The 27,500-nt window shown below is 23.9% G+C and overlaps 11 protein-coding genes across 11 annotated transcripts in view; 3 read left to right on the top strand and 8 right to left on the bottom strand.

Moving 5' to 3' along the window:
* cct6 (chaperonin containing TCP1 zeta subunit) overlaps positions 1 to 973 on the top strand; it is a gene marked incomplete at both ends in the record, with an annotated part of 1,849 nt that extends 876 nt beyond the window's left edge. The window contains one exon of the mRNA XM_637514.1: positions 85 to 973. Coding sequence (XP_642606.1) covers positions 85 to 973 — 889 coding nt within the window. The remainder of the gene's footprint in view (positions 1 to 84) is intronic.
* A 138-nt stretch (positions 974 to 1,111) lies between these two features.
* Positions 1,112 to 3,470, bottom strand: DG1122 (E set domain-containing protein; the record flags this gene model as incomplete). The annotated part of the gene is made up of 3 exons (XM_637513.1): positions 1,112 to 2,016; positions 2,150 to 2,848; positions 2,933 to 3,470. The coding sequence occupies 3 exons, from the start codon at positions 3,468 to 3,470 to the stop codon at positions 1,112 to 1,114; spliced, it is 2,142 nt and encodes a 713-aa protein (XP_642605.1).
* A 1,071-nt stretch (positions 3,471 to 4,541) lies between these two features.
* Positions 4,542 to 5,159, top strand: hspG12 (heat shock protein Hsp20 domain-containing protein; the record flags this gene model as incomplete). The annotated part of the gene is made up of 1 exon (XM_637512.1): positions 4,542 to 5,159. The coding sequence occupies one exon, from the start codon at positions 4,542 to 4,544 to the stop codon at positions 5,157 to 5,159; it is 618 nt and encodes a 205-aa protein (XP_642604.1).
* Positions 5,160 to 5,352: 193 nt separating this feature from the next.
* Positions 5,353 to 12,971, bottom strand: DDB_G0277537 (phosphatidylinositol 4-kinase; the record flags this gene model as incomplete). The annotated part of the gene is made up of 4 exons (XM_637511.2): positions 5,353 to 11,706; positions 11,777 to 11,923; positions 12,013 to 12,543; positions 12,621 to 12,971. 4 exons carry the CDS (start codon positions 12,969 to 12,971, stop codon positions 5,353 to 5,355), a joined length of 7,383 nt encoding a protein of 2,460 aa, XP_642603.2.
* A 484-nt stretch (positions 12,972 to 13,455) lies between these two features.
* Positions 13,456 to 13,854, bottom strand: DDB_G0277489 (hypothetical protein; the record flags this gene model as incomplete). The annotated part of the gene is made up of 1 exon (XM_637510.1): positions 13,456 to 13,854. The coding sequence occupies one exon, from the start codon at positions 13,852 to 13,854 to the stop codon at positions 13,456 to 13,458; it is 399 nt and encodes a 132-aa protein (XP_642602.1).
* A 1,542-nt stretch (positions 13,855 to 15,396) lies between these two features.
* Positions 15,397 to 15,699, bottom strand: DDB_G0277487 (hypothetical protein; the record flags this gene model as incomplete). The annotated part of the gene is made up of 2 exons (XM_637509.1): positions 15,397 to 15,516; positions 15,586 to 15,699. The coding sequence occupies 2 exons, from the start codon at positions 15,697 to 15,699 to the stop codon at positions 15,397 to 15,399; spliced, it is 234 nt and encodes a 77-aa protein (XP_642601.1).
* Positions 15,700 to 15,925: 226 nt separating this feature from the next.
* Positions 15,926 to 16,308, bottom strand: DDB_G0277509 (hypothetical protein; the record flags this gene model as incomplete). The annotated part of the gene is made up of 2 exons (XM_637508.1): positions 15,926 to 16,166; positions 16,277 to 16,308. The coding sequence occupies 2 exons, from the start codon at positions 16,306 to 16,308 to the stop codon at positions 15,926 to 15,928; spliced, it is 273 nt and encodes a 90-aa protein (XP_642600.1).
* A 36-nt stretch (positions 16,309 to 16,344) lies between these two features.
* Positions 16,345 to 17,399, bottom strand: rgn (senescence marker protein-30 family protein; the record flags this gene model as incomplete). The annotated part of the gene is made up of 2 exons (XM_637507.1): positions 16,345 to 17,095; positions 17,188 to 17,399. The coding sequence occupies 2 exons, from the start codon at positions 17,397 to 17,399 to the stop codon at positions 16,345 to 16,347; spliced, it is 963 nt and encodes a 320-aa protein (XP_642599.1).
* Positions 17,400 to 18,089: 690 nt separating this feature from the next.
* dyrk1 (DYRK family protein kinase) lies at positions 18,090 to 20,974 on the bottom strand (the record flags this gene model as incomplete). Its single annotated transcript, XM_637506.1, has 4 exons — positions 18,090 to 18,914; positions 19,043 to 19,426; positions 19,523 to 19,725; positions 19,876 to 20,974. 4 exons carry the CDS (start codon positions 20,972 to 20,974, stop codon positions 18,090 to 18,092), a joined length of 2,511 nt encoding a protein of 836 aa, XP_642598.1.
* Positions 20,975 to 21,649: 675 nt separating this feature from the next.
* Positions 21,650 to 25,261, top strand: DDB_G0277533 (WD40 repeat-containing protein; the record flags this gene model as incomplete). The annotated part of the gene is made up of 2 exons (XM_637505.1): positions 21,650 to 22,319; positions 22,413 to 25,261. The coding sequence occupies 2 exons, from the start codon at positions 21,650 to 21,652 to the stop codon at positions 25,259 to 25,261; spliced, it is 3,519 nt and encodes a 1,172-aa protein (XP_642597.1).
* Positions 25,262 to 25,472: 211 nt separating this feature from the next.
* The window catches only part of DDB_G0277483 (hypothetical protein), a gene marked incomplete at both ends in the record, with an annotated part of 2,659 nt that continues 631 nt past the window's right edge, over positions 25,473 to 27,500 (bottom strand). Inside the window, 3 exons of the mRNA XM_637504.1 lie at positions 25,473 to 25,699; positions 25,778 to 26,121; positions 26,222 to 27,398. Coding sequence (XP_642596.1) covers positions 25,473 to 25,699; positions 25,778 to 26,121; positions 26,222 to 27,398 — 1,748 coding nt within the window. The remainder of the gene's footprint in view (positions 25,700 to 25,777; positions 26,122 to 26,221; positions 27,399 to 27,500) is intronic.

The following is a 27,500-nucleotide window of genomic DNA, read 5'->3' as shown; positions in this document are numbered from 1 at the left end:
TCAATTATTAATATTAAAAACACACACATACATACTACATAAACATTACTAATACTTTTTATTTTTTTTTTTAAAAAAAAAAAGTGAAGTTAATGCAAACTTTTTATATAAAGATCATGAAACTAGATCAAGAATGATTGATGGTGAACATAAATTAGTTGCAGCAAAATGTAGACAAATTATAGAGTTAAAGAATCATGTTTGTGATACACCAGATAAGAATTTCGTTGTTATCAATCAAAAAGGTATTGATCCAATTTGTTTGGATATGTTAGCAAAAGCAGGTATAATGGGTTTACGTCGTGCCAAACGTAGAAATATGGAGCGTTTAACATTGGCATGTGGTGGTACAGCAATGAATTCATTGGAAGATTTAACACCAGATTGTTTAGGTCATGCAGATTTAGTTTATGAACAAACCTTGGGTGAAGAGAAATATACATTTGTTGAGGGTGTAAAGAATCCATTCTCTTGTACCGTTTTAATTAAAGGTCCAACCAAGCATCAAATCGAACAAATTAAAGACGCCCTTCGTGACGGTTTACGTGCCGTTAAGAACACAATCGAAGATAAATGTGTTGTACCAGGTGGTGGTGCTTTCCAAATCGCCGCTTATGCTGATTTAATGAAATTCAAAGAAACTATCACTGGTCGTACCAAATTGGGTATTCAAGCATTCGCCGATGCTCTTTTGGTAGTTCCAAAAACTTTGGCTCAAAACTCTGGTTTCGATCCAATGGATACCATCATTAAATTACAAGAGGAATACGCCAAGGGTCATATCGTCGGTTTAGATGTTGAATCAGGTGAACCAATGGATCCAGTAAGTGAAGGTATTTTCGATCAATATTCTGTATTAAAACAAGTTTATCGTTCTTCACCTGTTATCGCTTCTCAATTACTCCTCATCGATGAAATTATTAAAGCTGGTAAAGGTATGAGAGGTTCTTCAGTTCCAGAAGGTCAAGAATAAATTTGAAAAATTAAAATAATAATAATAATAATAATAAAATAATAAAAAAAAAAAAAAAAAAAAAAAATTAAAAAAAAAAAAAAAATTAAAAAAAAATAAAAACAAACACATATACATAAATTATTATTATTTTTTTTTTTAAAGAATTAATTCATTTTTATTTGTATGTAATAATTCATGAGGTGGGAATCCAACTAAAACTCTAATTGGTAAACTCCAATGTAAAGTATCAACTATTGGTACTGAACCATCATCTCTTAAGACACCAATATTTGGGTGTGGGAATAATTTCTTTTTCTTTGCAATTAATGAAGTTTGTTGATTTTGATTATTATTATTTTTATTATTTTGATTATTATTATTATTAATATTATTATTATTATTATTATTATTATTATTATTATTATTATTATTATTATTATTATTATTATTATTATTGCTATTGGTATTGGTATTATTATTATTATTATTGCTATTGGTATTATTATTATTATTATTATTATTATTAATTGTTTGGGTTGTATTTAATTTACTATTATTTGTTGAAGATGAAAAATTACTACTACTATTACTTAAAGTATCATCATTTACAATTGCATTTTCAGAATGACTACTACTTTGATTATCATCATCATCATAATCTCTATTTATATGATCCCTTTGTTGTTGTTTTTGTTGTTGTAATTCTTGTAAATGTTGTTGATGATTTAAATTCTCAACACTATTATTTCTAGAGTGATTACTATTATTATTATTATTATTATTATTATTATTATTATTTTTATTAATATGTGGTTCTAAATTATTTGTAGATGATTTTATTGGTGATACTGATGTTGGTGTATTTGATAATGATGATGGTGTATTTGGTGGAGTTATTAAAATTGGTAAATTATTACTACTATTAGATCTATTTGATACCATATTATTATTATTATTAATATTATTATTTGTATTGGTTGTAGATTGAATTGGTTGATAAGGTGTATATGATGATTTCATTGGTGTAACAAATTCGAATCTTAATGACCATTTTACTGATACTAAGTTTTTTTTTTTTTTTTTTTTTTTTTTTTTTTTTTTTTTTTTTTTTTTTTGTTTTTAAAAAAAAAAAAAAAGTTAGAATATTATGTTTGGTTATATAACTTTTAAATATTTTAAAATAAAATTACAAACCATATTTTGTAGAAAATTCAGGAGAAGCTTCAACAGGTATATGAAAAATAAAATGAGTTTGTCTTAAATTAGTGGTGAATTCATGAAGTTCACCATATAATTTTCTAATTGGTTTATTTGAACCACGAGTTGATTGAAGATATTTAGAGTCAATGATTTCTTCACATTCCAATTTAATTAGGATTTTAAAACATGGTATGGTTGCAATTGAGAAATCAAAAGTACCATGAACTGAATCACCTAAACTAAAAGCTGTTTTACAAATTGAAAAAGTTGCCAATTTATCAGTACCCTTTGAAATTACGATTGAAACTGGTGTTGAATGTTTATTTAGAATATCAATTACAGATTTCTTTGTATTGTTTGAATCATATTGTGATAGATTTTGTGGATAAGGTAATGGAAAGTATTGGGATTTCTTGAATGGTGAAATGGGCCATTTCGAAACTACCTCTAAATTATTTCTACTATATTCTTGAGTAGTTTCTGCTGATCCTTCTTCAAAATCAAACATCATATTACTCTTAAATTTAATTGATCTTAACGCTGATGCTGGTGTTAATATCCTAATTGGTACTGTTAAAATTTGTGCTGGATTCGTATAAACTTGTGATGCAATTGATAAAAAATAACTATATTTTAAACTTGTTCCTTTAAATGATGGTGGTAATGGTGATGGTAATGTTAAATAATAAATAACTAAATGATATATATATTATTATTATTAGTAATAAATCTACTAATTATTATCATCATGAAAATTATAATAAATAAATAACATACAAGATTTAGTTTGACCAGGTGGTATATATAATTCTGATGCTAAAAAAGTTGTTGGTGAAGTAAATATTGGTTTGCCATTTTCTCCAATTTCTGATAAATTTGGTAATGATGTGGCACTAGAAACACCAGCTGTAAATTTTTTACCACTAGTTAATGATTGTTTTGGGTTTAATTTGAATTGTTGTTGTTGTTGTTGTTGCTGTTGTTGTGGTTGTTGTTGTGGTTGCTGTTGATTATTTTTATTTTCTTGTGAAGATGATTGTTGTGGTTGTGGTTGTTGTTGCTGTTTAGTTTTATTTTTATTTGATTTATTTGAAGAATTTAATTTAATAAATGAAGATTCTACCATTAAATTACCATAAACTTGTGCTGTTATCCATGATATAGATTGTTCTCTTTGAGTTTGTTTACTACTTGTAACATTTTCAATATCATTGTTATTAAATCCTCCTAAATTTGAAATAAATATTCTACAAAATATTGTATCACCTGGAAAAAAAACTGCAGATTCTAATATACATTCAATTGATATTGGCATTATTTTTTTTACATTTAATTTTTTTTTTTTTTTTTTTTTTTCTTTTGAAAAATTAAAATTTTTTATTTTTTTATTTTTTTTTTAAAATTATACATGTAAAAGTAAATACATTCATAAAGAAATATTTAAAAATTAGAAAAAAAAAAATAAAATAAAAAAAAAACAATTAATTATAAACAAATTATAAAAAATAAAAAAAAAATAATTAAAATATAAATTTGAATCAGAAAATTAATAAACTAAAATAGGGATTATAAAAAAATAAAATAAATATAAAAAAAATATAAAATAAATATAAAATAAATATAAAATATTATAATAAATTTAAATTGAAATGAAAAAAAACTTGATATTGACATTTATGCTAACCCTCTAATTTTTTTTTTGTTTTTTTTTTTCATAAAAATAAAAAATAAATAAAGAACAAATGAATTAATAAAATAATTAATTAAGAAAATATTAAATCAAGATTATTTATTAAATTTTTTTTTTTTTTCAAATTTTTTAAATTTAATTTTAAAACTTTTATTTTTAATTTATTCAATATTGTTAATTAATAAATAAAGATTAATCTTTGACCAGCTTCAACTTTAATCCACGGATTATTTGCATTTAATTTTAATTGTGATGATCACTTGCTAACCCAGAATAAATGTGTAGAATTGTAGGATGTATTTTTTTATTTTTTTATTTTTTATATTTTATATTTTTATTATTGTTTTTTTTTAATTATTTTGGACTTTGTGGGAAATCAGCAAAAATTTTTTTTTTTTTTTTTTTAAATTTCAATTATTTTTCAACTGTTTTTTACTGATTTCCTCAACAACAATTATTGCAATTTAATTTAAAAAAATGACAATGATCCATAAAATCTTCTTGTAAATATTTTAATATGACTTAATTCCAATGTGAAATTTTTATAACTTTAAAAAAAAAAACTATAAATTTTTTTTATTTTCTTCATTAAACCAAATTCTAAAACAAATAAACACTCAACATAAAGAATAATATTACAAAATTAATAAATTAAAAAGTTTATAAATCATAAATAATAAAAAATAAATTAAAAAAATGGCTACTATTTTTGATATTTTAAATACCCTTAATAATAATAATAACAATAAAAATTATTTTGAAAGTTGTAAAAGACAACGCACAAATAATAAAACAAACAAAACCATTATTGATATACTACCACCAATGGATGTAACTATGACAAATGATAAATTAATCATTGAAACAGAGTTAGCAGGCATTTCAAAAGATGATATTGAAATTAGTATTAATGATTCGATACTCACAATTCAAGGTGAAAAGAAAAAGAATTTAAATAAACAATTAATTATTGAAAAATCATCATCATCACCATCATTATTAGATACCAAAGAAGATGAAGCATCAATTGAAGAGTTTGATGAAGATGATATTAAACCAAAATCAACAGAAACTACTAGTACCTTATCCAACTCTAAAGAGAATAAAAAAGATGAAAACAAATCAAAATCAACTGAAAAAAAGTTTATTTCAGAAAGATCATTTGGTAATTTTAAGAGATATTTAGATTTAACTAAATTTTTATATCAATTAGATTTAAATTCAATCAATACTCAATTTGAAAATGGTTTATTAACAATTACAATCAATAAGAAATTACATTATTCAAATACAATTAAAATTAATATAAATTAGCTAAATTAGTTTCTTCTTTTTTTAAAATTTGTACAAATATCTGAATATAATAAATAATAAATAATAAAAAATAAATTAAAGTGTTTAAAAAAAAAAAAGAAATTTTATATTTTATATTTTTTTGTTATTATATTTATATTTATTTTATTTTTTATTTTTTATTTTCATTATTTTTATTATTATTATTATTTTATTACATTTCAATACCATTATCATAATATTGGAAAACATCATAGAAATATGTAGAGAAAGTACTAATTGTTGAGAAAGAATCTAAAACGATTTTACTCATAAATTTAGCAGCAATAGTTTCACTCTTATTTGGACAGAATCTTTGACGAAGATTATAAATGGTTTGTTCACGGAAACATGGTAATTTGGTATCCAACATTAGTTCGACCAAGGTGATGATACTATCCATATGTTGTCTAGCAGCCAAGAAAGCACGTACTGATTGTTCCATAAACCAAACAAATTGTTCAGCATTTGGTTTACCACCCATAATATCGATCATTTCTTGATTCATCTTGAATGGGGAAGCTTCAAATGTTAACAATTCACCACCTGGAGAGATATCGAAAATGAAACCGAAATCGATATGAACGATATGACCCTCCTCGTCGACTAAAATGTTTGCATTGTGACGATCTTTAATTTGAAGGATATAACTTACCACAGAATAGGCAGCCATCGATTTAATGAAATTTCTACGAGCATTTTGGAAACCGATTGAATTTTTATTACCATATTTACTAATGAAATAATTGTAAAGATTACCATTAACTTTTTTACCAATTTGATCACGTGACATTGTATTAGGTACCAATTCAATCATACCACAACCTGGTTTAGTTGCAATTACTTTGTATGGGAATAAATATAGATCCAATCCAACATATTTGAAAATACGTTTAAAGATATCAATGATTTGAAGTGCCAACATATCTTGTCTAATATCATCACCAGATTTAAAGATACAACCTTGAATATGAACTTTATTATTATTTGCTTCAGTATCCTTATTTTCTTGTGGTTTTTTATTTACATTCTTTCTAAGTTGTCTTGTACTTTCTCTTAATAATGGATTTGTACTACCTAATAATGGTGGTTGTTGTTGTTGTGATGGTGGTGGTCCCATTGCAGATCCACTTGATGATTTTAATGGTGATACAGTAATATTTTTATTATTATTATTACTACTATTAATAATATTATTACTACTACCATTAATTGGTAATGGTATTGGTAATAAAGTTGAAGATGATGAAGAATGAATTGATGAAGTACCAGTTGGAGCAACTGATGAAGTTGTTTCAATTGGTGAACTACTTGGTGGTGGTGATTTAACATTTGAGATACTTGATGAAGGAGTTGGTAAATTTCTTTCAATGACTTTAAAGTTTACAAGAATTGGTACTTTTGCAGCGGATTGAAGTGTCATTGCAGAATCAACTTCTAAACCAACAACTAATGATTTTGGATTGGTTGGCATATACAATGGTGAATGATTACTTGAAACTGATAACATTTTCAATTCATCTCTCAATTGACCTTTTCTCTTTGATGGATCTTTAAGTTGAAGTAAACGACCAGAGATTGAAGTGAATGATTCAAAGAATTCAAATTCTTCACGATAATTTTGATAGACTTTATCTTGAGTTTGCATTTCTTCAATGACACGATCTTTCAAACGTTTTGCAACATTTTGAATGATTGGATCATCGATAGGTGCCATACGACCATTTGGATCGCTTTCAGTGTAGGTTTGAACATTCCAAATGATTTGATGAGCTAAAAGTTCAGAGGTTTTAGATGCTTGAACCAAATAGTTCTCAACTTGACCCGATCTATCGTAACGTAATGCTTGAGTTAATTGTGGAATGTAAAACATGATGGTTTCAGGTGGGAATGAACGAAGTACACGACATGCATACTGTGAAACCAATGGATGAGAATGATATTGTTTTCCCAATAATGAAATTGCCATAGGTGGTGTAACAGTTTCCCAATATAAAAGATACTTTAACTCTGGTATATTGGCCTTGACATTCTCTTCAGTCACTAAAAATGGTAATGCCTCTGGAATGTCTAAAACTGCTTTAGTATTCTTTACCACCATTTCACTTAATAAACTCTTAATCTTTGAATGAGGGAAACGAGAACTAAAATGAATGGCCAATTTTGGATTGATTTTCCATGCAGAGATTAAATAATCTTTCCATTTCAATTTCATTGATTTTGGTAAATTTTCATAGACAAATTTAGTTTGTTCTGGAATTTGTGTAGAGATACGACTAACTGGTGAATTCCATGCTGACATTCTCTCCAATTCATTACCAACCAATAAAAGTATTAAATTTCTTCTCTTTCTTAACTCAATTAAATGTGCTTCACTTACAACTGGTTTATTTAAATTACCACCTGCTATTGAATCCAATAATAATGCTTGAGAAATTTGTTGACCTGCAACTGATGTCATTGTACCAACACCACCACCTGCAATATCTAACATACTTCTTGTACTTTCCAATCCACCACCACCATAATTCATTAAATCAAATGATGATACTGATGATGATTCATTAATTTGTTTTAATGTTGATGAATTACGAACCACTGAAGAGTAAGGATTATTTGATGTTGTTGGTGCGAAATTATTTGGACTTATACCAACACCAATACCACTACCATAATTATGCATACTAAATCCACCATATAACGAGGTTGATGATAAACTTTGTGTTAAACCACTTACTGATGATGAAGATGATATTGAACCATTTGATTGATCCATTGGAATACCAATACTACCATTAGCTAATTGTTGTAACATTTTACTACCTCTAATAGTTGCATAGGTTGATGGTTGATAATTACCATTTGGTAGTAATACTGAATTTGATCCAAGATTTAAATTACTATTATTATTATTAATATTACCAACATTATTATTGGTTGAAACACCATTTGCAATACCACCATTTGAAATACCACTATTACCACCAACACCACCACCAACACCACTAACACCACTTCTTAAACTACCAGTTGTACTACCACTACCACTACCAGTACTTTGAATGAATGTATAACGTTTATCCATAAATTGAAAGATAGTTTCAGCTTGAAGTGTCTTACAATATTCAATCAATGTTTTTGTATCAATTTCTAATTGAGCTTGTGAGCCAGCTTCAGCAGGACCATACCAAACTGGTGCTAAATAAAACCAACTTAGGGAAGCTAAATAAACTCTTTCACGCATTAAACGAGTATTAAAAGCATCACGAACAAAATCACCTTGAATTAACTTCATTGCCAATAACAATAATTTGAAACGTGAACCTAAACTCTTTGGTGAAACACTAAGACCATCTGGATCCATAACTGATTTTTGAATGATACCAACAATAATATCCATTTGATCTTGTGAGCTATATCTAGAGACAGTGAATCTTTCTTCTAAGAAATCTAACCAAATCTTATGAGGAACATCACTAGTTTTATCAATTGATTTTGGTGGTTTAAATTGTCTAATATATTTATTTCTTTCATCTTCTTTATTAAAACCACCAGTTGTACTTGCTTCAGGATCATTAATAATTGGATTATTATTATTGGTATTATTATTGGTATTATTATTATTATTATTATTATTTGGTGAAGTTGATAAAATTTCATTAACTTGTTTATTATCCATTGAAGTTTGTTGACTAGAGATAGATAATGGTGATGGTTCTCTTTCATTATTTGCAAAAAGACCAATTCTTTGATTAACTGTCCATGTCCAAATATCACTAATTGAAGTCATAATGAATTTTGAAAGATCAGGTCTTTCAGCTAATAACCATTTCCAACAGCCAACACCAATCTCCATTGATTCTTTTGTGAAAATATAAGCAGGTGCATAACAAATCATATGAATTAAACGTACATTTGAACCAAAGTAATGATTAATTAAAAATGCACATGATCTATACATAATTGAAATGAATGCCATATTATTTGCTGGATGATTACTTTTATGAACATTTGAAATTAAATTTTCAAATTCTTTAACTAAAATATCATATGCTCTATCTTCAATTTCTTCTGAAATTTCTTCATCATCGTCGTCGTCGTCATCATCATTGTCTTCACCATTAAGTTGTTTTTGTTGTTGTTGTAATAATTTCTTTTGTTGAACACGTTCATCCATAACATTCATCATATGTAACATACCTTTAATTTCACCACCATAGAGTACTTTTAATTGTAATGAATTTACAAAGTTTGCAGCATTACTAGTTGTACAACTTGCCAAACCACCAGATTGATTGTTAAATTGTGATTGATTATTGATTGCAGCTTGATTTGTTAAAATTTCAGCACCATGATTTGAGATTAATTTATCGGCTGCTAAATCAGCATTCGAACCAATTTCAACGGCTAATGATAGACCCATATGTTGATGTTTTAATTGATTAAATCTTTGCATATACTCTTGAAGTAATTCTTGGATTTCAGAGGGTGCTGCATTGGTACCACTCTTTAACCAAATGTTACCCAAAGCTATGATATCTTGTAAAAGACGTTGACGAACTGGTGTTTCATCGGGTAATTCAATCAATAGATGTGAATGAGTTAATCTAACTGAAATCATATCCATTGGTTTTGCTTTTGCGCCTTTACCAATGGCTTCAATTAGATCCAATAGTGTTGAAAGACAATGTTTACTCCATAAAACTTGTGGGAATTTAGTGACCAATGTTGAGATATAATCATCGGCAGCCTTACGCACTGGTTCGTGTGGATAACAAAATTTGACCAAAAGGAAAGCGGCATGGAGTGATAACTCATATTCTGCGATTGGTGTTGTCGAGATTGGAGCGTAGCCAGTTAGGAAATCTGCGAATACCTTATCGACAATTGCACGAATACAAGATGATACATTAATGTTTTCAATACCTTGATCTTCCAAATAACCAAATGCCAATTCGAATGAGCCAGACACAGCGAATCTCATAGTCTCCAATATGTAAACCGAATGAATGAATCCCAATTGAGCCAATGTTAAATTCTTTATATAGGCAGTATAGTTTGGTAATTGTTCAACCAATGATTGTTTAACATTGTAAAAGTAGTCCTTTTCAAGGCCTTGTTTAATAATACTATCCAATTCAACCTCCATTTCCAAGTAGTTATGAGGTTTATTTGAAATCAATGGTGATAAATGTGCAGCTATCATTTGAACACTTAGCCACCAATCACTTCTCCATATACCTTGAATTGAGAATTTAAAGAAAACACAATAGAACCAAACCGATCTATAAAGCTTAACATCAGAGGCACTATTTAAATTGAACAACTCCTCTCCATCACTATTGATTCCAGTAGGTGGTACAACTGCATTAAAAACCACAGAATTTGAACTATCCAATGTTCTAATTGGTATAGTTCTAATTAACTCTGCTATTGTTGGTAATAAGAATCCCATACCTTTTAAAATTGGTGATGATAAATAATTTGGATCCATATTATTATAATTACTATTGAAATTACCACCACCTCCACCACCACCACCATTTGTATTTGAAAAATTACTATTATCACCCCTTCTAAAACTTTTACCTAGCTGTTGGAAAAGTTTTAAAATCTTTCTACATAAATCTAGACGTAATTTCTCATTAACTAAATGTTTTGCCAATTTTTGTAATGCTATATCGGTAATATTTGTAATTAAACCTTGATTAGAATCTTTACAAATCTTTTTAAATAAACTTGTAATCATTGCAACAATTGAATCTGTTATAATTGGATGTTCCAATAAACCAATATCTGTCAATTGAAATAATATTAAATTATCAATTTCACTTGGTGGAAAAGCTAATCTACTAATGAAATTTGATTTCGTAATTTCAATAATACCTAAATCATTTAATGAACATGTAATTTTACCAATTATAATTATTATATTTTTTAATGATTGAATTTGAATACCATTATTATTATTATTATTATTTGAATTTATATTTGCACTATTTAAATTTGGTGATTTTGAATTTGTATTATTATTACTATTTGATGTTGTTAAAGTTGATGAGGATGATGGTGTTGTATTTGTTGATGAAATTTGTTGTGTTATGCCATTACTATTGAGATTATCATTTAAATAACCTGTATATAATGTATGTAATGTATTTAAGAATGATGTAACGATTGATTTACAATTTTCAACACCTCTTTCTTTTTTATATTCATTTGTTAAAATGTTGCAAATACAAGTGAATAATGAATTTCTAGTCTCTTCACTATTCTTAATCACTGGTGAAACACAAAGGAAATCTTTTAATACTTCAATTACCTTTAATAACTTTTCAGGATACTTATCTGTCATTTCAACCAATGATGTAAAAATTGATTGATAAAGTTGTTCTGTGAATGGTTTACTTAATAATACTGAACATTCACTATCAGTTAAACTCTTTATCTCTGAAATAAATCTAATACAATAATCTAAAACTTCTTTACCAATATTTTCTTCTAAAATACCACATCTTCTAATAACATTCTAAAAAATAAAAAAAATAATTATTACTATTATGAAACTGGTGTGTGGGGAAAAGTAAGAGAATACTTACAATAATAGATACAAATGCTTCATTATCAGTTGATGCAATTGAAGATGTAGTGAATGGGAATACATTTCTATAAATTCTAGTTACATCCTTTTCTAATTCATTTAAATATGTAATTCTTTCAAATGCTTGACAAACTAATAAAAGAATCTAAAGGGAAGGGAAAAAAAAAAAAAAAAAAAAAAATTAATATTTTATATTCAAAATAAAAAATAATAATATATTTTAATAATACAAACTTTTTTTTGATTATATTTTGTATTTGAATTATTTTCAACAATTAATTCAATTGAATTAATTACTTTTGATAATTGATCATTATTGAAATTAAAAGTATTATTTTTATCAGCCAATGCATGAAGTGTACCATAGATGATTGAAACTTGCTCATTCTTTATAATTTGATTAAAGAAATCCAAGAAAACTGGTACAATTTCATCACTAGCTTCAGTGGAAATATGGGATAATATTGCTAATTGATTCAATAGATAATAGGTGAAATTTTGTGAATTTTGAATATCATTTTGATGAATACCAACTGGTACTGATAATCCATTAGATTGTGAAAATATTTGTGATTGTTGAGTTACACTACTATTTGATTGTGAAGATTGGTTCAATTGATTACCACTACTACCACTATTATTACCAAAATATGTTAAATACACTAAAAATGATTTTAAAATTGGTAAAATTCTCTTATCTGCATTACCATTTGAACATTTATAAAAATGTGATAGTGCAATAACTGATTCTTGTGCTCGAATACTCTTTAATAGTCATAATAATGAAAATTAGTAAATTTGATTATTTAAATAATAATACATTTATTTATTTAAAAACTTACAATCATTGTTGAAAATAATGATGGATTTAAATCGAAAATTCTTTTAATTGATGGATCGTTTTGTTGAATATCAATATATTGTTTATTTGGTAATAATGAACAACATGATTTAATTAAAATTTCAACACTTTCAACCGGTACTGGTGTTAAGTAACTGATGGTTTCAGCTAATTGTACTTTAGCTGAAAATTTGAATATATCTGGTACTAGACATTGTTGTGAATATCCTGATGAAGTTGGTTGTTGTTGTTGCTGTTGTTGTTGTTGCTGTTGTTGTTGTTGTTGTTGTAATAATACAGATGATGGTATACTACTATTATTATTATATGCTAATGATAATGATGATGACATCTTTTAGTGTACTAATTAAAACATTAATAATGGCTTCGTTTTATTATTGTTATTATTATAAAATTTATGTTAAAAAAAAAAATAAAAAATTGAAATAAATAAATAAATAGAATGAAATAAAATGATTATATAATTAATATGTGCGTATTGATAGGTGATGTGCGCTTTATTTAATTCAACAGCACATATGCGACCGACAAACCAAATTATGTTTTTTTTTTTTTTTTTTTTTTTTTTTTCTTTTCAAAAAAAAAAAAAAAAAAATCAACAAAATTTATTTTTTTTTTATTTTTTTTTTTAATTTTTTTTTTTTAAACAGAACAACAAATTCGCCATTTTTTTTTTTATATTCAAAAGTTATCAAAAAAAAGAAAAAATAAAATTCAACAAAAATTATATTTTAAAAAGGAAATATTTTCCAGTTTTTTTAAATTTTTAAGAAATTAATATTTTTGGAAAAATTAAACCATTTTTTTTTATTTTTTTAAATATTTCGGGCAACAACTCTTAAACGCAATGCGCTGATTTCAGATTTCAAAATGATAGTACCGGTGCCAGTTGGAAGAACATGTTGGTGGAATCCATCTAAGGATTGGATTTCTTCTCTGAGATATTTAAAAACACTTGAAGGAGTATTCTTACAAATATACTCAACCTGGTAGTGATCATCATTGCCATGGAAACGGTAATTAATGCCAGTAGTACTTACTGTTTGATAACCTCCATGGAAACCAATAAAATTTGTTGAATGGGCCCAATATAATACACCATCAAAAAAGGAAATTCTAAATGTGTCATTTTCAACACTATTAGTTGGATTGATTAAATAAACAGTATGTATTGGTGATTCTGCTTGTTCTGCTTGTTCTGATTGTTCTGACATCTTTTAATGTTTATTAAAAAATAAAAAAAATATTAGAATAAAACTTTTTTTTAAAAAAAAAAAATATAATTTAACACCTACATTTATTTGTTTATTGATTTACTAATTTAAATGATTTAATTGTTTGTTTTTTTTTTTAAATAAATTGAAAAAAAAAATTTATTTTTATATTGAAATTAAAATTTTCAAATTAAATAAATTTAATTAATTTTAAATTTTATTTTGGAATTGATTTTTATTATAATTAAATGACCCATTTAAATTTCAATTAAAATAAATTTATTTTTCTTTTTTTTCACTTAAGATTTTGGTGAATTGATTAAAATTTTTAAAAAGAATCTTACTTTTTTTGTGATCCTTAAAATTACAACAGGTTTTCTGGTTGGAAAAATGCGAGAAGATACCCAATTTAAAATTAAATATGTAATTTTTTTTTTTTTTTTTTTTGAACCACGTCCCTGACAAAAATTTAAAAGTTAAGGTTCAAAAAAAAAAAAAAAAAAAAAAAAAATAATTAAAAAAAAAAAAAAAATTTAAAATTCAATTGAATCATAAACTGTTCAAAATAAACATTGAATATTAAAATTTAAAAAAAATAAATAAAAAATTAAGAAACCATCAATCACAACCCTAAAAAAAAAGTTAAAAAAACTATTTAAAAATCCAATGAAATTAAAAGAAAAAAAAAAAAAAAAATTTTTTAAAATCTATTTCAACACATTCCTCTTTTAAACTCTGGACCATTCAACATCATTATTCCCAAACACCAATCATACCATCTGATACAGATTTCCTATCAAAAATAATAAAAAAAATTTTATTTAAAAAAATTTAAGGATTAAGGTGGTTTTGAGTTGGTTTGTCGCCTTTTTTTTTTTTTGAATCATGGCTTTTGACAAAAATTTAAAAGTCATGGTTCAAAAAAAAATAATTTAAGAAAATATCTGGGTCAAATTTTTATTTTCTGACTATTGTTTTAATTTTCAAATTTTTTTTTTTTTAATTTTATTTACTTAAAAAAAAAAAAAATTAAAAAAAAATTAAAACTTTCCAAAAATCAAACGAAAAGAAAAGGAAAAAAAAAAAAAAAATTTTAAAATTTATACCAACATATTCCTCTTTAGTAATATCCTAAGAGAATGTTAAATTTAAATAAAATAATAATAAAATAAAAAAATTCAAGTGAATCATAAATCATCAAAAATTAAAAATCAGATTTTCATAACAAAAAAAAAAAAAAAAAAATTAAAACTTTCCAAAAATCAAACGAAAAGAAAAGGAAAAAAAAAAAAAAAATTTTTTAAAATTTATGTCAACATATTCCTCTTTAATAATATCCTATGAACATGTTAAAATAAATAATAAAAAATATAATTTGAAACAATAAAATTATTATTTAATTTTTTATTCGTTATAAATAATTTTCTTTTGTATAAATAAAGTAATGAATGATAAGTAAATAATATTTTAATATCCAAAAAAAAAAAAAAAAAAAAAAAATTTGCCTCTGTGCAAAACTTTTTTTTTTTTTTTATTTCAAAACTATAATAAACCTTTAACAGCCATATTATTTATTATTAATCCTTTTAATTTTTCTAAATATAATTCATTATTTGATGTTGAAAGTTCATTTGGTAATTCTATATCACTAATTTTATAAACCTGAATAATAATTAAAAAAATAATTAATAAAATAAAAAAATATAATGAAATAAAAAAAGAGTGTATTACCTTTTTAGCGAAATCTGGATTAAAATAAATATTTTTTGATTCATTACTAATATCAACCTCTTCACCTTTAATATTATTTTTAACTTGATCAATCTTTTCTTGTGTAGCGTTCATTAAAAATACAAAAAATTCACTGTCATCACCATTTAATCCAAAATTTGTTAAAGAATCTGCAAACTATTTATATTTATATTTTTAAAAATAAACATATCAATCATTAATTTATTTGAATTAATATTATTTTTTTTTTTTTTTTTTTTTTTTTTTTTTTTTTTTTTTTTTTTTTTTTTTTTCCAAAAAATAAAAACTCTTACATTTCCAGATGGTGATAATCTATTAATTATATCTTTATTTCATTAAATGATTCTGGTTTTTTTGATTCTGAAAATGCAGATATTGATTTAGTTGCAGCAATTAAAATTTGTTGATCATCAAAAATTGGTTTACAATTTGCAACTGACCAATCCCATAACCCATTTTGTAAACCATCTTTAATTTCATTTGTATTTGTTACATTTTTAAATAATAATATTGTTAATGTATTTTCTGGATAAATCTTTATTGGGTATTGTTTCATTGTTCTGTATTTTGATAGAAATCATAAAAAAAAAAAAAATAAAAAAAAAATAAAAAAAAAAAAAATGAAAAATTAAAAAAAAAAAAATAAAAAAAAAAAACAAAAACTAAACACACGAGTAAATATTTACACACACATATTTCCATTTTTTTCATTTTTTTATTTTTTTTATTTTTTTATTTTTAACCTTGGAATTTAAAAGCAACATTGCCTTTAATACCATTTGTAAATCTATATTTAAATAATGAACCAGAATCAGGTTCACCATCACGTCTTGCAGTTGTGATATAAAGAGATTGAAGATCAGAATCACCAAAAGCACAAGAAGTGACCCTTGAGACATTTGGAACAGTTACAGTTAATAAAAGTTTTTTAGTGATTGGACACCATCTTGTAACTCTACCACCCTCCCAATGAGCAATCCAGAGTTTACCTTCACTATCAATGGTCATACCATCTGGGAAGCCGAAATTACGGTTTTCAAAAGATATACAATGACGACGATTTGATACAGTGCCTTGGGCAGCGTTGTAATCCATTTCATCGATATTCAAAGTTGGTGTATCAATATAGTAAAACTTTTTTTGATCAATTGACCATACCAACCCATTACCAATTCTAACACCATCGAAGATCTTCTCTGAATGAAAATCTCTATCAATTTTAAATAGTGATGCTTTTGGTGGATTGTCTTGCTCCAAACTCATTGTACTAACCCAAAATCTACCTTGTGAATCACATTTACCATCATTATATCTATTATTGGCAACTGTATTTGGATGTGCCATAACTTTAAATTCCTTTGTATGTGGATTAAATGATGTAATACCATTTCTAATTGCAATTAATAATTCACCATTAGTTCTTTGTACAACTGTACCTGGTAAATCACTTAATCCAAATTCTTGATTACAATTAGTTTTTGGGTTATAACTTTTTGAAAAAAAAAAGTTAGAAACTATTATTATTATTTATTTAATTTTCTTTTTTTTTTTTTTTTTTTTCAGAAATTTAATAACACTTACATGAATAATTTCTTTCCTTCGATATCAATCCAATATAGGACTTGATCAGTATCTGACCAAATACTTCCTTCACCCAAAACAGCATGTTGAGGATAAACTAATGTAGCTCTAACATTTTCAGCTTCAAAATTTTGTGATCCTTCCATTTTGTGAAATGAAAATAGTAATAGTATTGCTGGTATTAAAAAGACAAAATAAAAAAAATTTTTCATTTTTTTTATTTTTTTTTTTTTATTTATTTTTTTTTTTTATTTTTATTTTTTTTTTTTTTGGTATTGGTTTTAAGATTTTTTTTTTTTTTTTTTTTTTTTTTTTTTTTTTTTGATAAGAGAAACAATCCAAAATATCTTTTTTTAATTGGTTAATTGGAAAAAAAAAAAAAAAAAAAAATTAATTCTTTAAATACCTATTTTTAAAATTTTTTTTTTTCTTTTTTTATTATTATCCTAATTTGTCAATCTACAAAAAAAAAAAAAAAAAAAAAAAAAAAACAAAAAAAGCAAAAAAAAAAAAACAAAAAATTAATTATTTATAATTATCTGAAAATTAAATAAATTTTTTTTTATTTTTGGGAGTTATACCCCAACGAAGTATTGGAAATTCGCCCATCTATTTTTAATTTTTTAATTCTTTTTTATTTTCATATTTATTTTTCAGAGATTAAATACAAGTGTGATAATAATAATAATAATAATGAATAATAATATTGTTTGGAGTTATTATTTTTTTTTTTTTTTTTTTTTTAATTATTTTTAATTTTTATTTATTTGGATGTTGATGAAAAATGAGATGAAATTTAGCTATATTAATTTCCACAATCAAGTGCCACCAATTCATTTTTCTATCTCTGTACAGAGATGTTCCATCCTTAATTCTTATTTAGTTTTTTTCCAATAAATTTATCAAATATTATTATTATTATGAGGTAAAAGATCCTTTAAATTTGGTAAAATAGGTGGATTTGGCGATAGTTCATTACTATTGTTATAATTATTACTATTATTATTATTGTTGTTATTGTTGTTATTGTTGTTATTATTATTATTATTATTATAAATATTACTTTGGTTTTCTACTTGAAAATTAATTCTTGCTTGCATGTTATCGCTAGTATTACTATTAATATGAACTTTACTATTATCTTCCTCAGAGTCATTTAAAATGTTTGAGATATTGGAATGAGGTGATTTATCCTTCATTGATGCTTTTTTCATTTGGTCAACCAATTTATGGTTTGATTGTTGTGTTGTTGGTGAATATGTTTGTTGTTGTTGTTGTTGTTGTTGTTGTTGTTGTTGTTGTTGTTGTTGTTGTTGTTGTTGTTGTTGTTGTTGTTGTTGTTGTAGTTGTTGATGCGGTGACTTTGAGGATGGTGAATTATAATTATTTATTGGGTTATTATTTGAAAAATTATTGTCGGTATTTGACTGTCGTCGTTGTTGTGATTGTTGTTGTGATTGTTGTTGTGATTGTTGTTGTGATTGTTGTTGTGATTGTTGTTGTGATTGTTGTTGTGGTGGTTGTGATGTTTCATCAGTTAAAAAGAAAGAATGTTGTAAAGCTTCCAAAGGTGTAATTCTTTTTTGAGGATCATAAATTAACATCTTTTCAATTAAATCTAAAAATTTTAAATAATCCACTAGCGCATGACCTGGTTCATTTTTCCTTCTACTTTGTGGGCCTCCTGTTTCAACACCTATAATTTCTGATAGTTTCTTTTTACAAAACTAAAAATTTTAAATAAAAAAAAGTTGGTAAATAAAAAAAAAAAAAAAAAAAAAAAAAACGAAAAAAAAATTGAAAAAAAAGGATATCCTCTCAACAAGCAAATAGAACAATAAACTATAAAACTTACTTCAACATTTGTTTTCAATTTTTCATTCTTTTTCAATTGATATGTCGAATTAATTGGATCCTTGGTAAAGAATTTCTTTGCTTTAGGACTTGAATCAATCATATGAGATGGTGGTAGGTCCAATACCTCTATGATTTTGGTTAATTGATCTTGTTCATTTTGACCACTGAATAATGGTTCACCAACATGCATCTCCACTAATATACATCCCAATGACCACATATCAATTGAAAATGAATATTCTAATTCCAATAGGATCTCTGGTGATCTATAAAATCTACTCTGTATGTATTTATACATTCTTTCATTTGAATGACATGAACTTCCAAAATCAATGATTTTAATTGCACTTCTTTTTGGATTTCTTAATAATATATTCTCTGGCTATTATTATTATTTATTATTATTATTATTATTAAAATAAAATTATTAATTTAAAAATATTCTAAAACACTATATATTAAATAATATTAAACTTACTTTTAAATCACAATGAATAACATCAACCTCGGGGGTTGACATAAAAAATAAAGCAGTCAGTATTTGATGTGCAAATTTTTTAATTAAATTTAATGAAACACCATGGAAATGAGTGTTTCTTAATAGGTCATAAAGATTATATGATAATAATTCGGTTACTATACAAAGATGATTTCTAAATTTGAAATGATGTTTTAATTTTACTTTAATGATAATAATTGATGATAATAAAAAAGAAAAAAGGAGAAAAAAAAAAAAAAGGAAAAAAAAGAAATATTAGTTTATTTTCAAATTTAGTATGGTGATTTAATAATATTATGGAACTATTAATAATAAATGAAATGGATAATTACTAATTTTGTATTGATCTTCTGGATCTTTATTATTCATTAATTCGAGTAATCTAATTTCAATTAAGGCTTGATTATAAAAGGGTACTTTATTTTTAATGATTTTAATAGCAACATATTCCTTTAATACGCTATCGAACGCTTTTACTACTTGACCAAATGAACCTTTACCCAAACTTGATATAATTTCAAATCTATCTACAAACACTTCACCAATCCTAACTATATAATCTGCATTTTCATCATCATATCCATCATTATATTTACTTTGCTTATTGTTATTATTATTATTTGATGAAGATGTTGTGGTTGTATTATTATTATAATTATTATTGCTGTTGTTATTATTTAAATTATTATTATTATTGTTATTATTACTATTATTATTATTATTATTATTATTATTATTATTATTATTATTATTATTATTATTATTATTATTATTATTATTATTACTATTGTTATTATTTATATTATTATTATCATCATTATTATTATTATTATTATTATTATTGTTGTTTTTATTATTATTATTATTTATATTATTTATATTATTATTGTTATTATTATTATTATTATTATTTTTATTATTAATATTAATATTATTAATATTATTAATATTATTATTATTATTATTATTATTACTATTATTATTATTACTATTATTATTACTATTATTATTGGTGTTGTTATTATTGTTGCTAGTGTTGAAGTTGGTGTTGTTGTTGTTGTTATTTTTATTATTAATATTACTGTTATTATTATTATTATTAATATTATTATTATGTTGTTGCTGGTATTGTTGTTGTTGTTGTTGTTGTTGTTGTTGTTGTTGTTGTTGTTGTTGTTGTTGTTGTTGTTGTTGTTGTTGTTGTTGTTGTTGTTGTTGTAGTAGCTGTTGCTGTTGTTGTAGTTGATGTTGTTGTTGTTGTGCTTGTTGCTGTAATTGTTGTGCTTGTTGTTGAGCTTGTTGTTGAGCTTGTTGCTTTTTTTTTGCTTTGGCAGTGTAGTAAACCTGGTTTATATGTTTATATGTTTTTATGAGATCGATACTAAGTTTGATGATTGGTGCATCATTTCTTGATTTTGCATCTGAATCCATTATATGTATATATTTATGTGTTTATCTGTTTGTGTGTGTATGGCGTAGGTTTTATGTATTTACGTAATTTTATTTGAATGTTTATATAGAGTGATGAGTGAAATTTGATTGATTGTAAAAGACTGAGTACTTTTTATTATATAGAAGCACACCTTTTCAATCAACCAAAAAAAAAAAGGGTGCTTATTATTGTTATTATTTTATTCGAAATAAAGGTAACATAAAATTAATTTTAATTTTTGAAAAAATAAAAAAATTAAAAAAATATTTTTTATTTTTTATTTTTTTTTTTTTTTTTATATTTTTTTTTTTTTTAATTTTATTTTTTTATTTTATTTTATTTTTTTTTTCAACTTAATATACACATAATAAACAAAGCATTTTTCTTTTTTTTTTTTTTTTTTTTCTTTTTTTATTTTTTTTCCAAATTTAATCTTTAATTCAATAAAAACACTTTTTTTTTTATTTTTTTTTTGTTTTTTTTTTTTTTTATTTTCAACTAAAATTAAACTTTGTATATATTAATATTTTTACATGTAAATAGAATTAAATTTTTTTGAATTGAGGAGAAACAAACAAATAAACAAATAAATAATAAAATAAAAATAAAAATAAAAATAAAAATAAAAAATAATAATAACAATAATAATATAATAATAATTAAAAAACATATAGATGTATGAATATTATAGTACTGGTAAAATAAGGAGCTTACCTCAACAAGTGGATAGTAACGGAATTAATAGTAAACCAATGAACTCATCACCATCCACTCCAATACCAAATAATAATAATAATAATAATAATAATAATAATAATAATAATAATAATAATAATAATAATAATAATAATAATAATAATAATCGAAATAAAAGTCAACAATCTTTCTATCTTAATAACAATAATAGAAATTGTGGATTCTCATCACCTACCAAACCACAATACAATAATAATAATAATAATAACAACAATAATAATAGCAACTACAACCATAGTTATGGTGGTGGAGGAGGTGGTACAACATCCCAATTTCAACAACATCATCTTCATCCAGTAAATAGAAAACCACCAAAATTTAAAATCAGTTATTCAGTTAAAAATACATTAAACAATACAATAATTCCAGATAGACATTGTTTTGGTGTGAATAGTTTAGCATATAATCATAGAAAATCAATATTATATAGTGCTGGTAGGGATAGTACAATAAAATCTTACCAAATTGGTGGTGGTGATAATGACAATGATATCAATGAAAAGAATGAATATGGTTTCAAATTTAAAAAATCATTTAATGATCATACAGATTGGGTTAATGATTTATTTTTTAATGATAGTAATATTTGTAAGTTTGTTTTTTTTTTTTTTTTTTTTCAAAAATAAAAAAAAAAAAATAAATATTAATAATAATAATCATTTTTTTTTATTGTTTTTTTAGTGGTCTCATGTTCATCAGATTCTACAATTAAAATTTGGAATACAGATAGTGAAAGATGTGTAAATAGTTTAAAATTTCATGATGATTATGTAAAGGTATTGGCATATGCACCAAAAGCAAATTATTTTGCATCATCAGGATTAGATTCACACATAAAGATATGGGATTTATCAATTTGTTCAATTTCACAATCATTTTCAATTGATAATAATAATAATAATAATCATAACAGTAGTAGTAATTATAATCAATTTGGTGATACCTCAATTTTAAAGCATATTACTAATAATTCTCAACCAACGAATAAAATTAATAATTGTAATATTAATGTTGTTAATGGTAATATTAACATTAGTACTAATAATAATAATAATAATAGTAGTAGTAGTAATAATAATAATAACAACAATAATAATAATAATAATGGTCAAACCAATACACATGAGAATACAGCAGAAACTAGTGATTCTGAGGGTTCAAAAGATGATAATCAATTGTCGTCAGTCAATAAAAATGGTATTAGATCAAATTTAAGCAATAATAATTTTAGAAATATTGATAATATTGATGAATATACACCACCATCATCAGTACTTAATCATACACCAAAAATATTAAGCAGTAATGGTAGAAATGTAAATAATAGAGAAAATAATAATAATAATAATAATAATAATAATAATAATAATAATAATAATAATAATAATAATAATAATAATAATAATAATAATAATAATAATAATAATAATATAAACAATAATAATCATGAAAATAATGGTAATGTAGATGTTGATGATGAAGATGATGATGACGACGACGACGATGACGATGATGATGATTGTAACAAAAATAAAAAGAAATATGATGATAACAACAATAATAATAATTATAATAATAATAATAACAAAAAAAATAATAGTAATGATAACAATAATGATAATAATAATTTAAATAAAAAATTCTCACCAATGTTTGGTAGTGGTTCATATTTAGTTGGTAAATCAGGTGGTGAAGGTATTTCAATTTATAGTTTAGCAATAGCTCAGGATGCATCGTTTGTAGTTAGTGGATCAACAGAGAGAGCAATAAGAGGTTGGGATGTGAGAAGTGGTCAAAAGATATTCAAATTAAAAGGTCACACTGATAATATTAGATCGATTTTATTGAATGACAATTCAACTCGTTGTCTATCTGCTAGTAGTGATGGTACAGTTAGATTATGGGATATTGGTGAACAAAGATGTATTCAAGTATTTGATGATTTACATACAGATTCAGTTTGGACATTGGCAACAAATGATTCATTCTCTCATTTCTTTAGTGGAGGTCGTGATGGTATGATTTTCTTAACCGATTTAAAGACTCATCAATCAAGATTGGTTTCTAGAGAAAATGAACCAATTCTAAAGATATTAAATAATCAAGATGATCAATCAATTTGGGTTTCAACAACAAGTTCAACAATTAAAAATTATGGTCTTTCAAATTTTTATGATAAAAATCAAAGTATTGATAATAATACCACTAATTGTGGTTCAATTAGTAGTGAAATTTTATATAATAATAATAATAATAATAATAATAATAATAATAATAATAATAATAATAATAATAATAATAATAATAATAATAATAACAATAGAGAAAAATTATCAACCATTAATGAAGATAGTAATGGACTTCAAGTTGATGAACCAAAAATAAAAATTCAAGGTAGAGCAGGTATAATTAAGAATCAAGTTTTAAATAATAGAAGACAAGTACTCACTAAAGATAATGATAATAACGTTCAATTATGGGATATTACCAAGGGTAAAGAGATTGAATCATTTGGTAAGGTTGACTTTGATAAGAAATTAGAAGAGTTTAATGAGGTAATATCAATACCAAAATGGTTTCAAGTCGATTGTAAAACAGGTAGTTTATTCATTTCTTTAGAGTCACCATTATGTTTTTCAGCAGATGCTTATCAAACCAATTTAGGTTTAACACCAACTGAAGATTCATTAATTAACATTGGTGAAAGTATACTCTATTCTCTTTTCTCAAAATGGATAATGGGATATAATCTAATTCAATTAAATGCCACTACAAATAAAGATAATGAATTAAATCATTCAAATGATAGTGTTAATAGCTCGCTAAGTTCAAATACAAGTGGTGATAATAATAATAATAATTATAATAATTATAATAATTATAATAATAATAATAATAATGGTTTACAAAAATCTTCATCATCTTCATCAATTGTATCAACAAATAGTACCACTCCAAATAGTGGTAGACCACTAATTGAAATAATGGCAAAGAAATCCATTTTCCATTTACCAAGTAACACTGATGTTGTTATCTCTGATGAAACCTCTGGTTTGGTTTTATATAGATCAAGAATTGAAGAATTCACTGGTAGAGAACAAATTAAAATCATTGATTGGTTATACAATTGTTTAGAGACATCTGCTATACCCATCAAAAGAGATAATCAAAAAATATCTTTCTCTGTGGAAGTTAACGAAAAAATCCCTCAAAATTTAAATGCTCCCTATTATATTCAAGTTAGAAAAATATGTGATCATGTTTTAAATAATTTTTTTATTAATCCGAATAATAACAATAATAATAATAGTAGTGTCAACAATGATTTACCAAAAGGTGAAGAATTTTTTGAAATTTGTTTACAAAATAAGATTTTATTACCCCATTATACATTAGGAACTGTCAAATCCTTCTTTTGGAAACAAAATAGTACAATTCCTTTAACTGCTCGTGTAAAGGCTCAATATATAAATGAAACAGAGTTAGTGAAATATTTAAAACAATTATCATTAAATCATAATAAAAAATAATTAATTATTTTTTGTTTCTCTCTATAAATTGTTTTTTATTTATTTATTTTTTTTTTTTTTTTTTTCCAAATTTAAAATTACGTATATATATTTATTAATTTATATTATATATATATGACATATATATTTTTTTTTTTTTTTTTTTTGTGTATATATGTAATAAATATATTTATATTATATATATTTATTTTTAAAATCAAATATGAATTAGTTATTTCTTTTTCTTTTGATTATTTTTCTTTTTCTTCTTTTGATTTGATTCTTCTTCTTTAAGTAACTCCTTTTCAATTTGGGCTATCTCTTCAGCAGAAATAACAGGTGAATTGTTTCCAAATTCTGAAGAGTTACCACCAGTTTGAAATTCATCAACTAATACTAATTTTTTTGATTCTTTTGCTTGTACTTCATCCTCATCAACAAATCCAATTGATTTTGCAACTATTATTTAAAAAAAAAAAAAAGTCAGCATATGTGTATTTGAGAAGAATAAAAAAAAAATAATAATAATTTACATACATTCAGAACCAAAGCAAATTAATTCCATTGAATTATCACCAACTACATTTGGAGTATAAAGTTTTAATGTATCAGAGATTAAAAGTTGTTGAAGTTTATTCCATTGATCATTTGATTTTAAAAATGTTACCAAGAAATGATTTTGAGGGAATTGAGTTGCAGAGATTCTAATGTAATTTAAAATTAATAAAACTACACCTCTACTCTCTACTTCATCATCATTTGACATATAGAAAGAAATGAATCTTGTTAAATGGAATGTACAAAAATGTTTAATCGATGGTAAATGTTGTTGTGTAAATAATTCTCTTAATAAACTAAAGAATTTTGATTGATAAATATTACTAATAGTAGTATTATTATTATAAAAAAAAAAAAAAAAAAAAAGATTAAATTAATATACATATGAATTATAAAATATTAATATTATATATATATACTTACTTAAATTGAAAGAACCAATCAATTAAGAAATACCAAAGTTCAACAGAAAGATAAGGTTGATTTGGTTGTTTACGTTTAAAAGTTGATTTTGCTTTAATGACATCAACTAATAGGGTTAGCATATCAATTCTGTAGGAACCTAAATGTTGTTTTTGATTTGGATCATTACCTATATCAACTAAAATTTTACAAAGATTTTGTAAATGATTAGTTGATAAATATAATAACCAAGATGAAGGTGAACCGGATGGTGAGAAGATTGATTCCTTTTCTTGTTGGAAACGATTCTTTTTAGTGTATTCATTTGATTGTTTACAAAATGTTGAAATGATAGAAAGACATTGTTTCCTATGAATGAATGAATCTTTTCTCTTTGGTGAATCATTTACCATTAATCTAATCAGTGTATCGAAAAACTCTTTATTTTGAAAACTTGAAATTGTAAATCCAACATCTGGTCCATGTATATCCAATTGCTCAATACATTTATTTATAAATTCTGTTATACCTTCCATCATTAATAAATATTTCTCTTTTTTAATTTGTTTAATTTGTATATTATTACTACTATTATTTAAACTACCATTACTATTATTTAAATTGTTATTATTATTACTATTATTACTATTACTATTATTATTATTATTATTATTATTATTATTATTTGAATTATTATTATTATTATTTGAATTACTATTATTATTATTTGAATTATTATTATTTGCACCATTTAAATTATTATTACTATTTGTAATATTTCCATTTGCAAAACCATTATTAGAATTAATTATATTAACAGCACCACCATTTGGATGTTGTTGTAAAGTAAAGAAAGAAGAAATTATATTGAAAACTTTTGATTTTTGTAATGTTTTTTGAATTTTTTTAGTTTCAATTGGATTTGAAGTTTGATATTCATTTACACTTGCACTTGCTCTCTTTGCTATAATAATGAATAGATCTTGAATGGTAGTATGATGAATATTCTCTACCAATATTTGAAAGTACATCTTTTGTGTCTTTTTATCAATCTCTGAGAGTTCATTTAAAAAGTCAAATGTATATTGATAGAATAATGATGACATCACTTTTGAAAAATGATGTATATTTGGTAATGACCTATTACTACCATCTAAATTTATATTTTCATTTTCAAATATTTCAAATAATGACGAAACTAAAAAAAAAAATAAAAAAAATAAAAAAATATATATTTATTAGTAAGTATTATTATTATTATTATTATTATTATTATTATTATTATTATTATTATTATTAT

Source organism: Dictyostelium discoideum (assembly GCF_000004695.1).
Source record: "Dictyostelium discoideum AX4 chromosome 2 chromosome, whole genome shotgun sequence".
In the NCBI taxonomy this organism is placed as follows: Eukaryota; Evosea; class Eumycetozoa; order Dictyosteliales; family Dictyosteliaceae; genus Dictyostelium; species Dictyostelium discoideum.
Note: the sequence above shows the minus strand (reverse complement) of the source record. Positions and strands in the feature narration are given on the sequence as shown.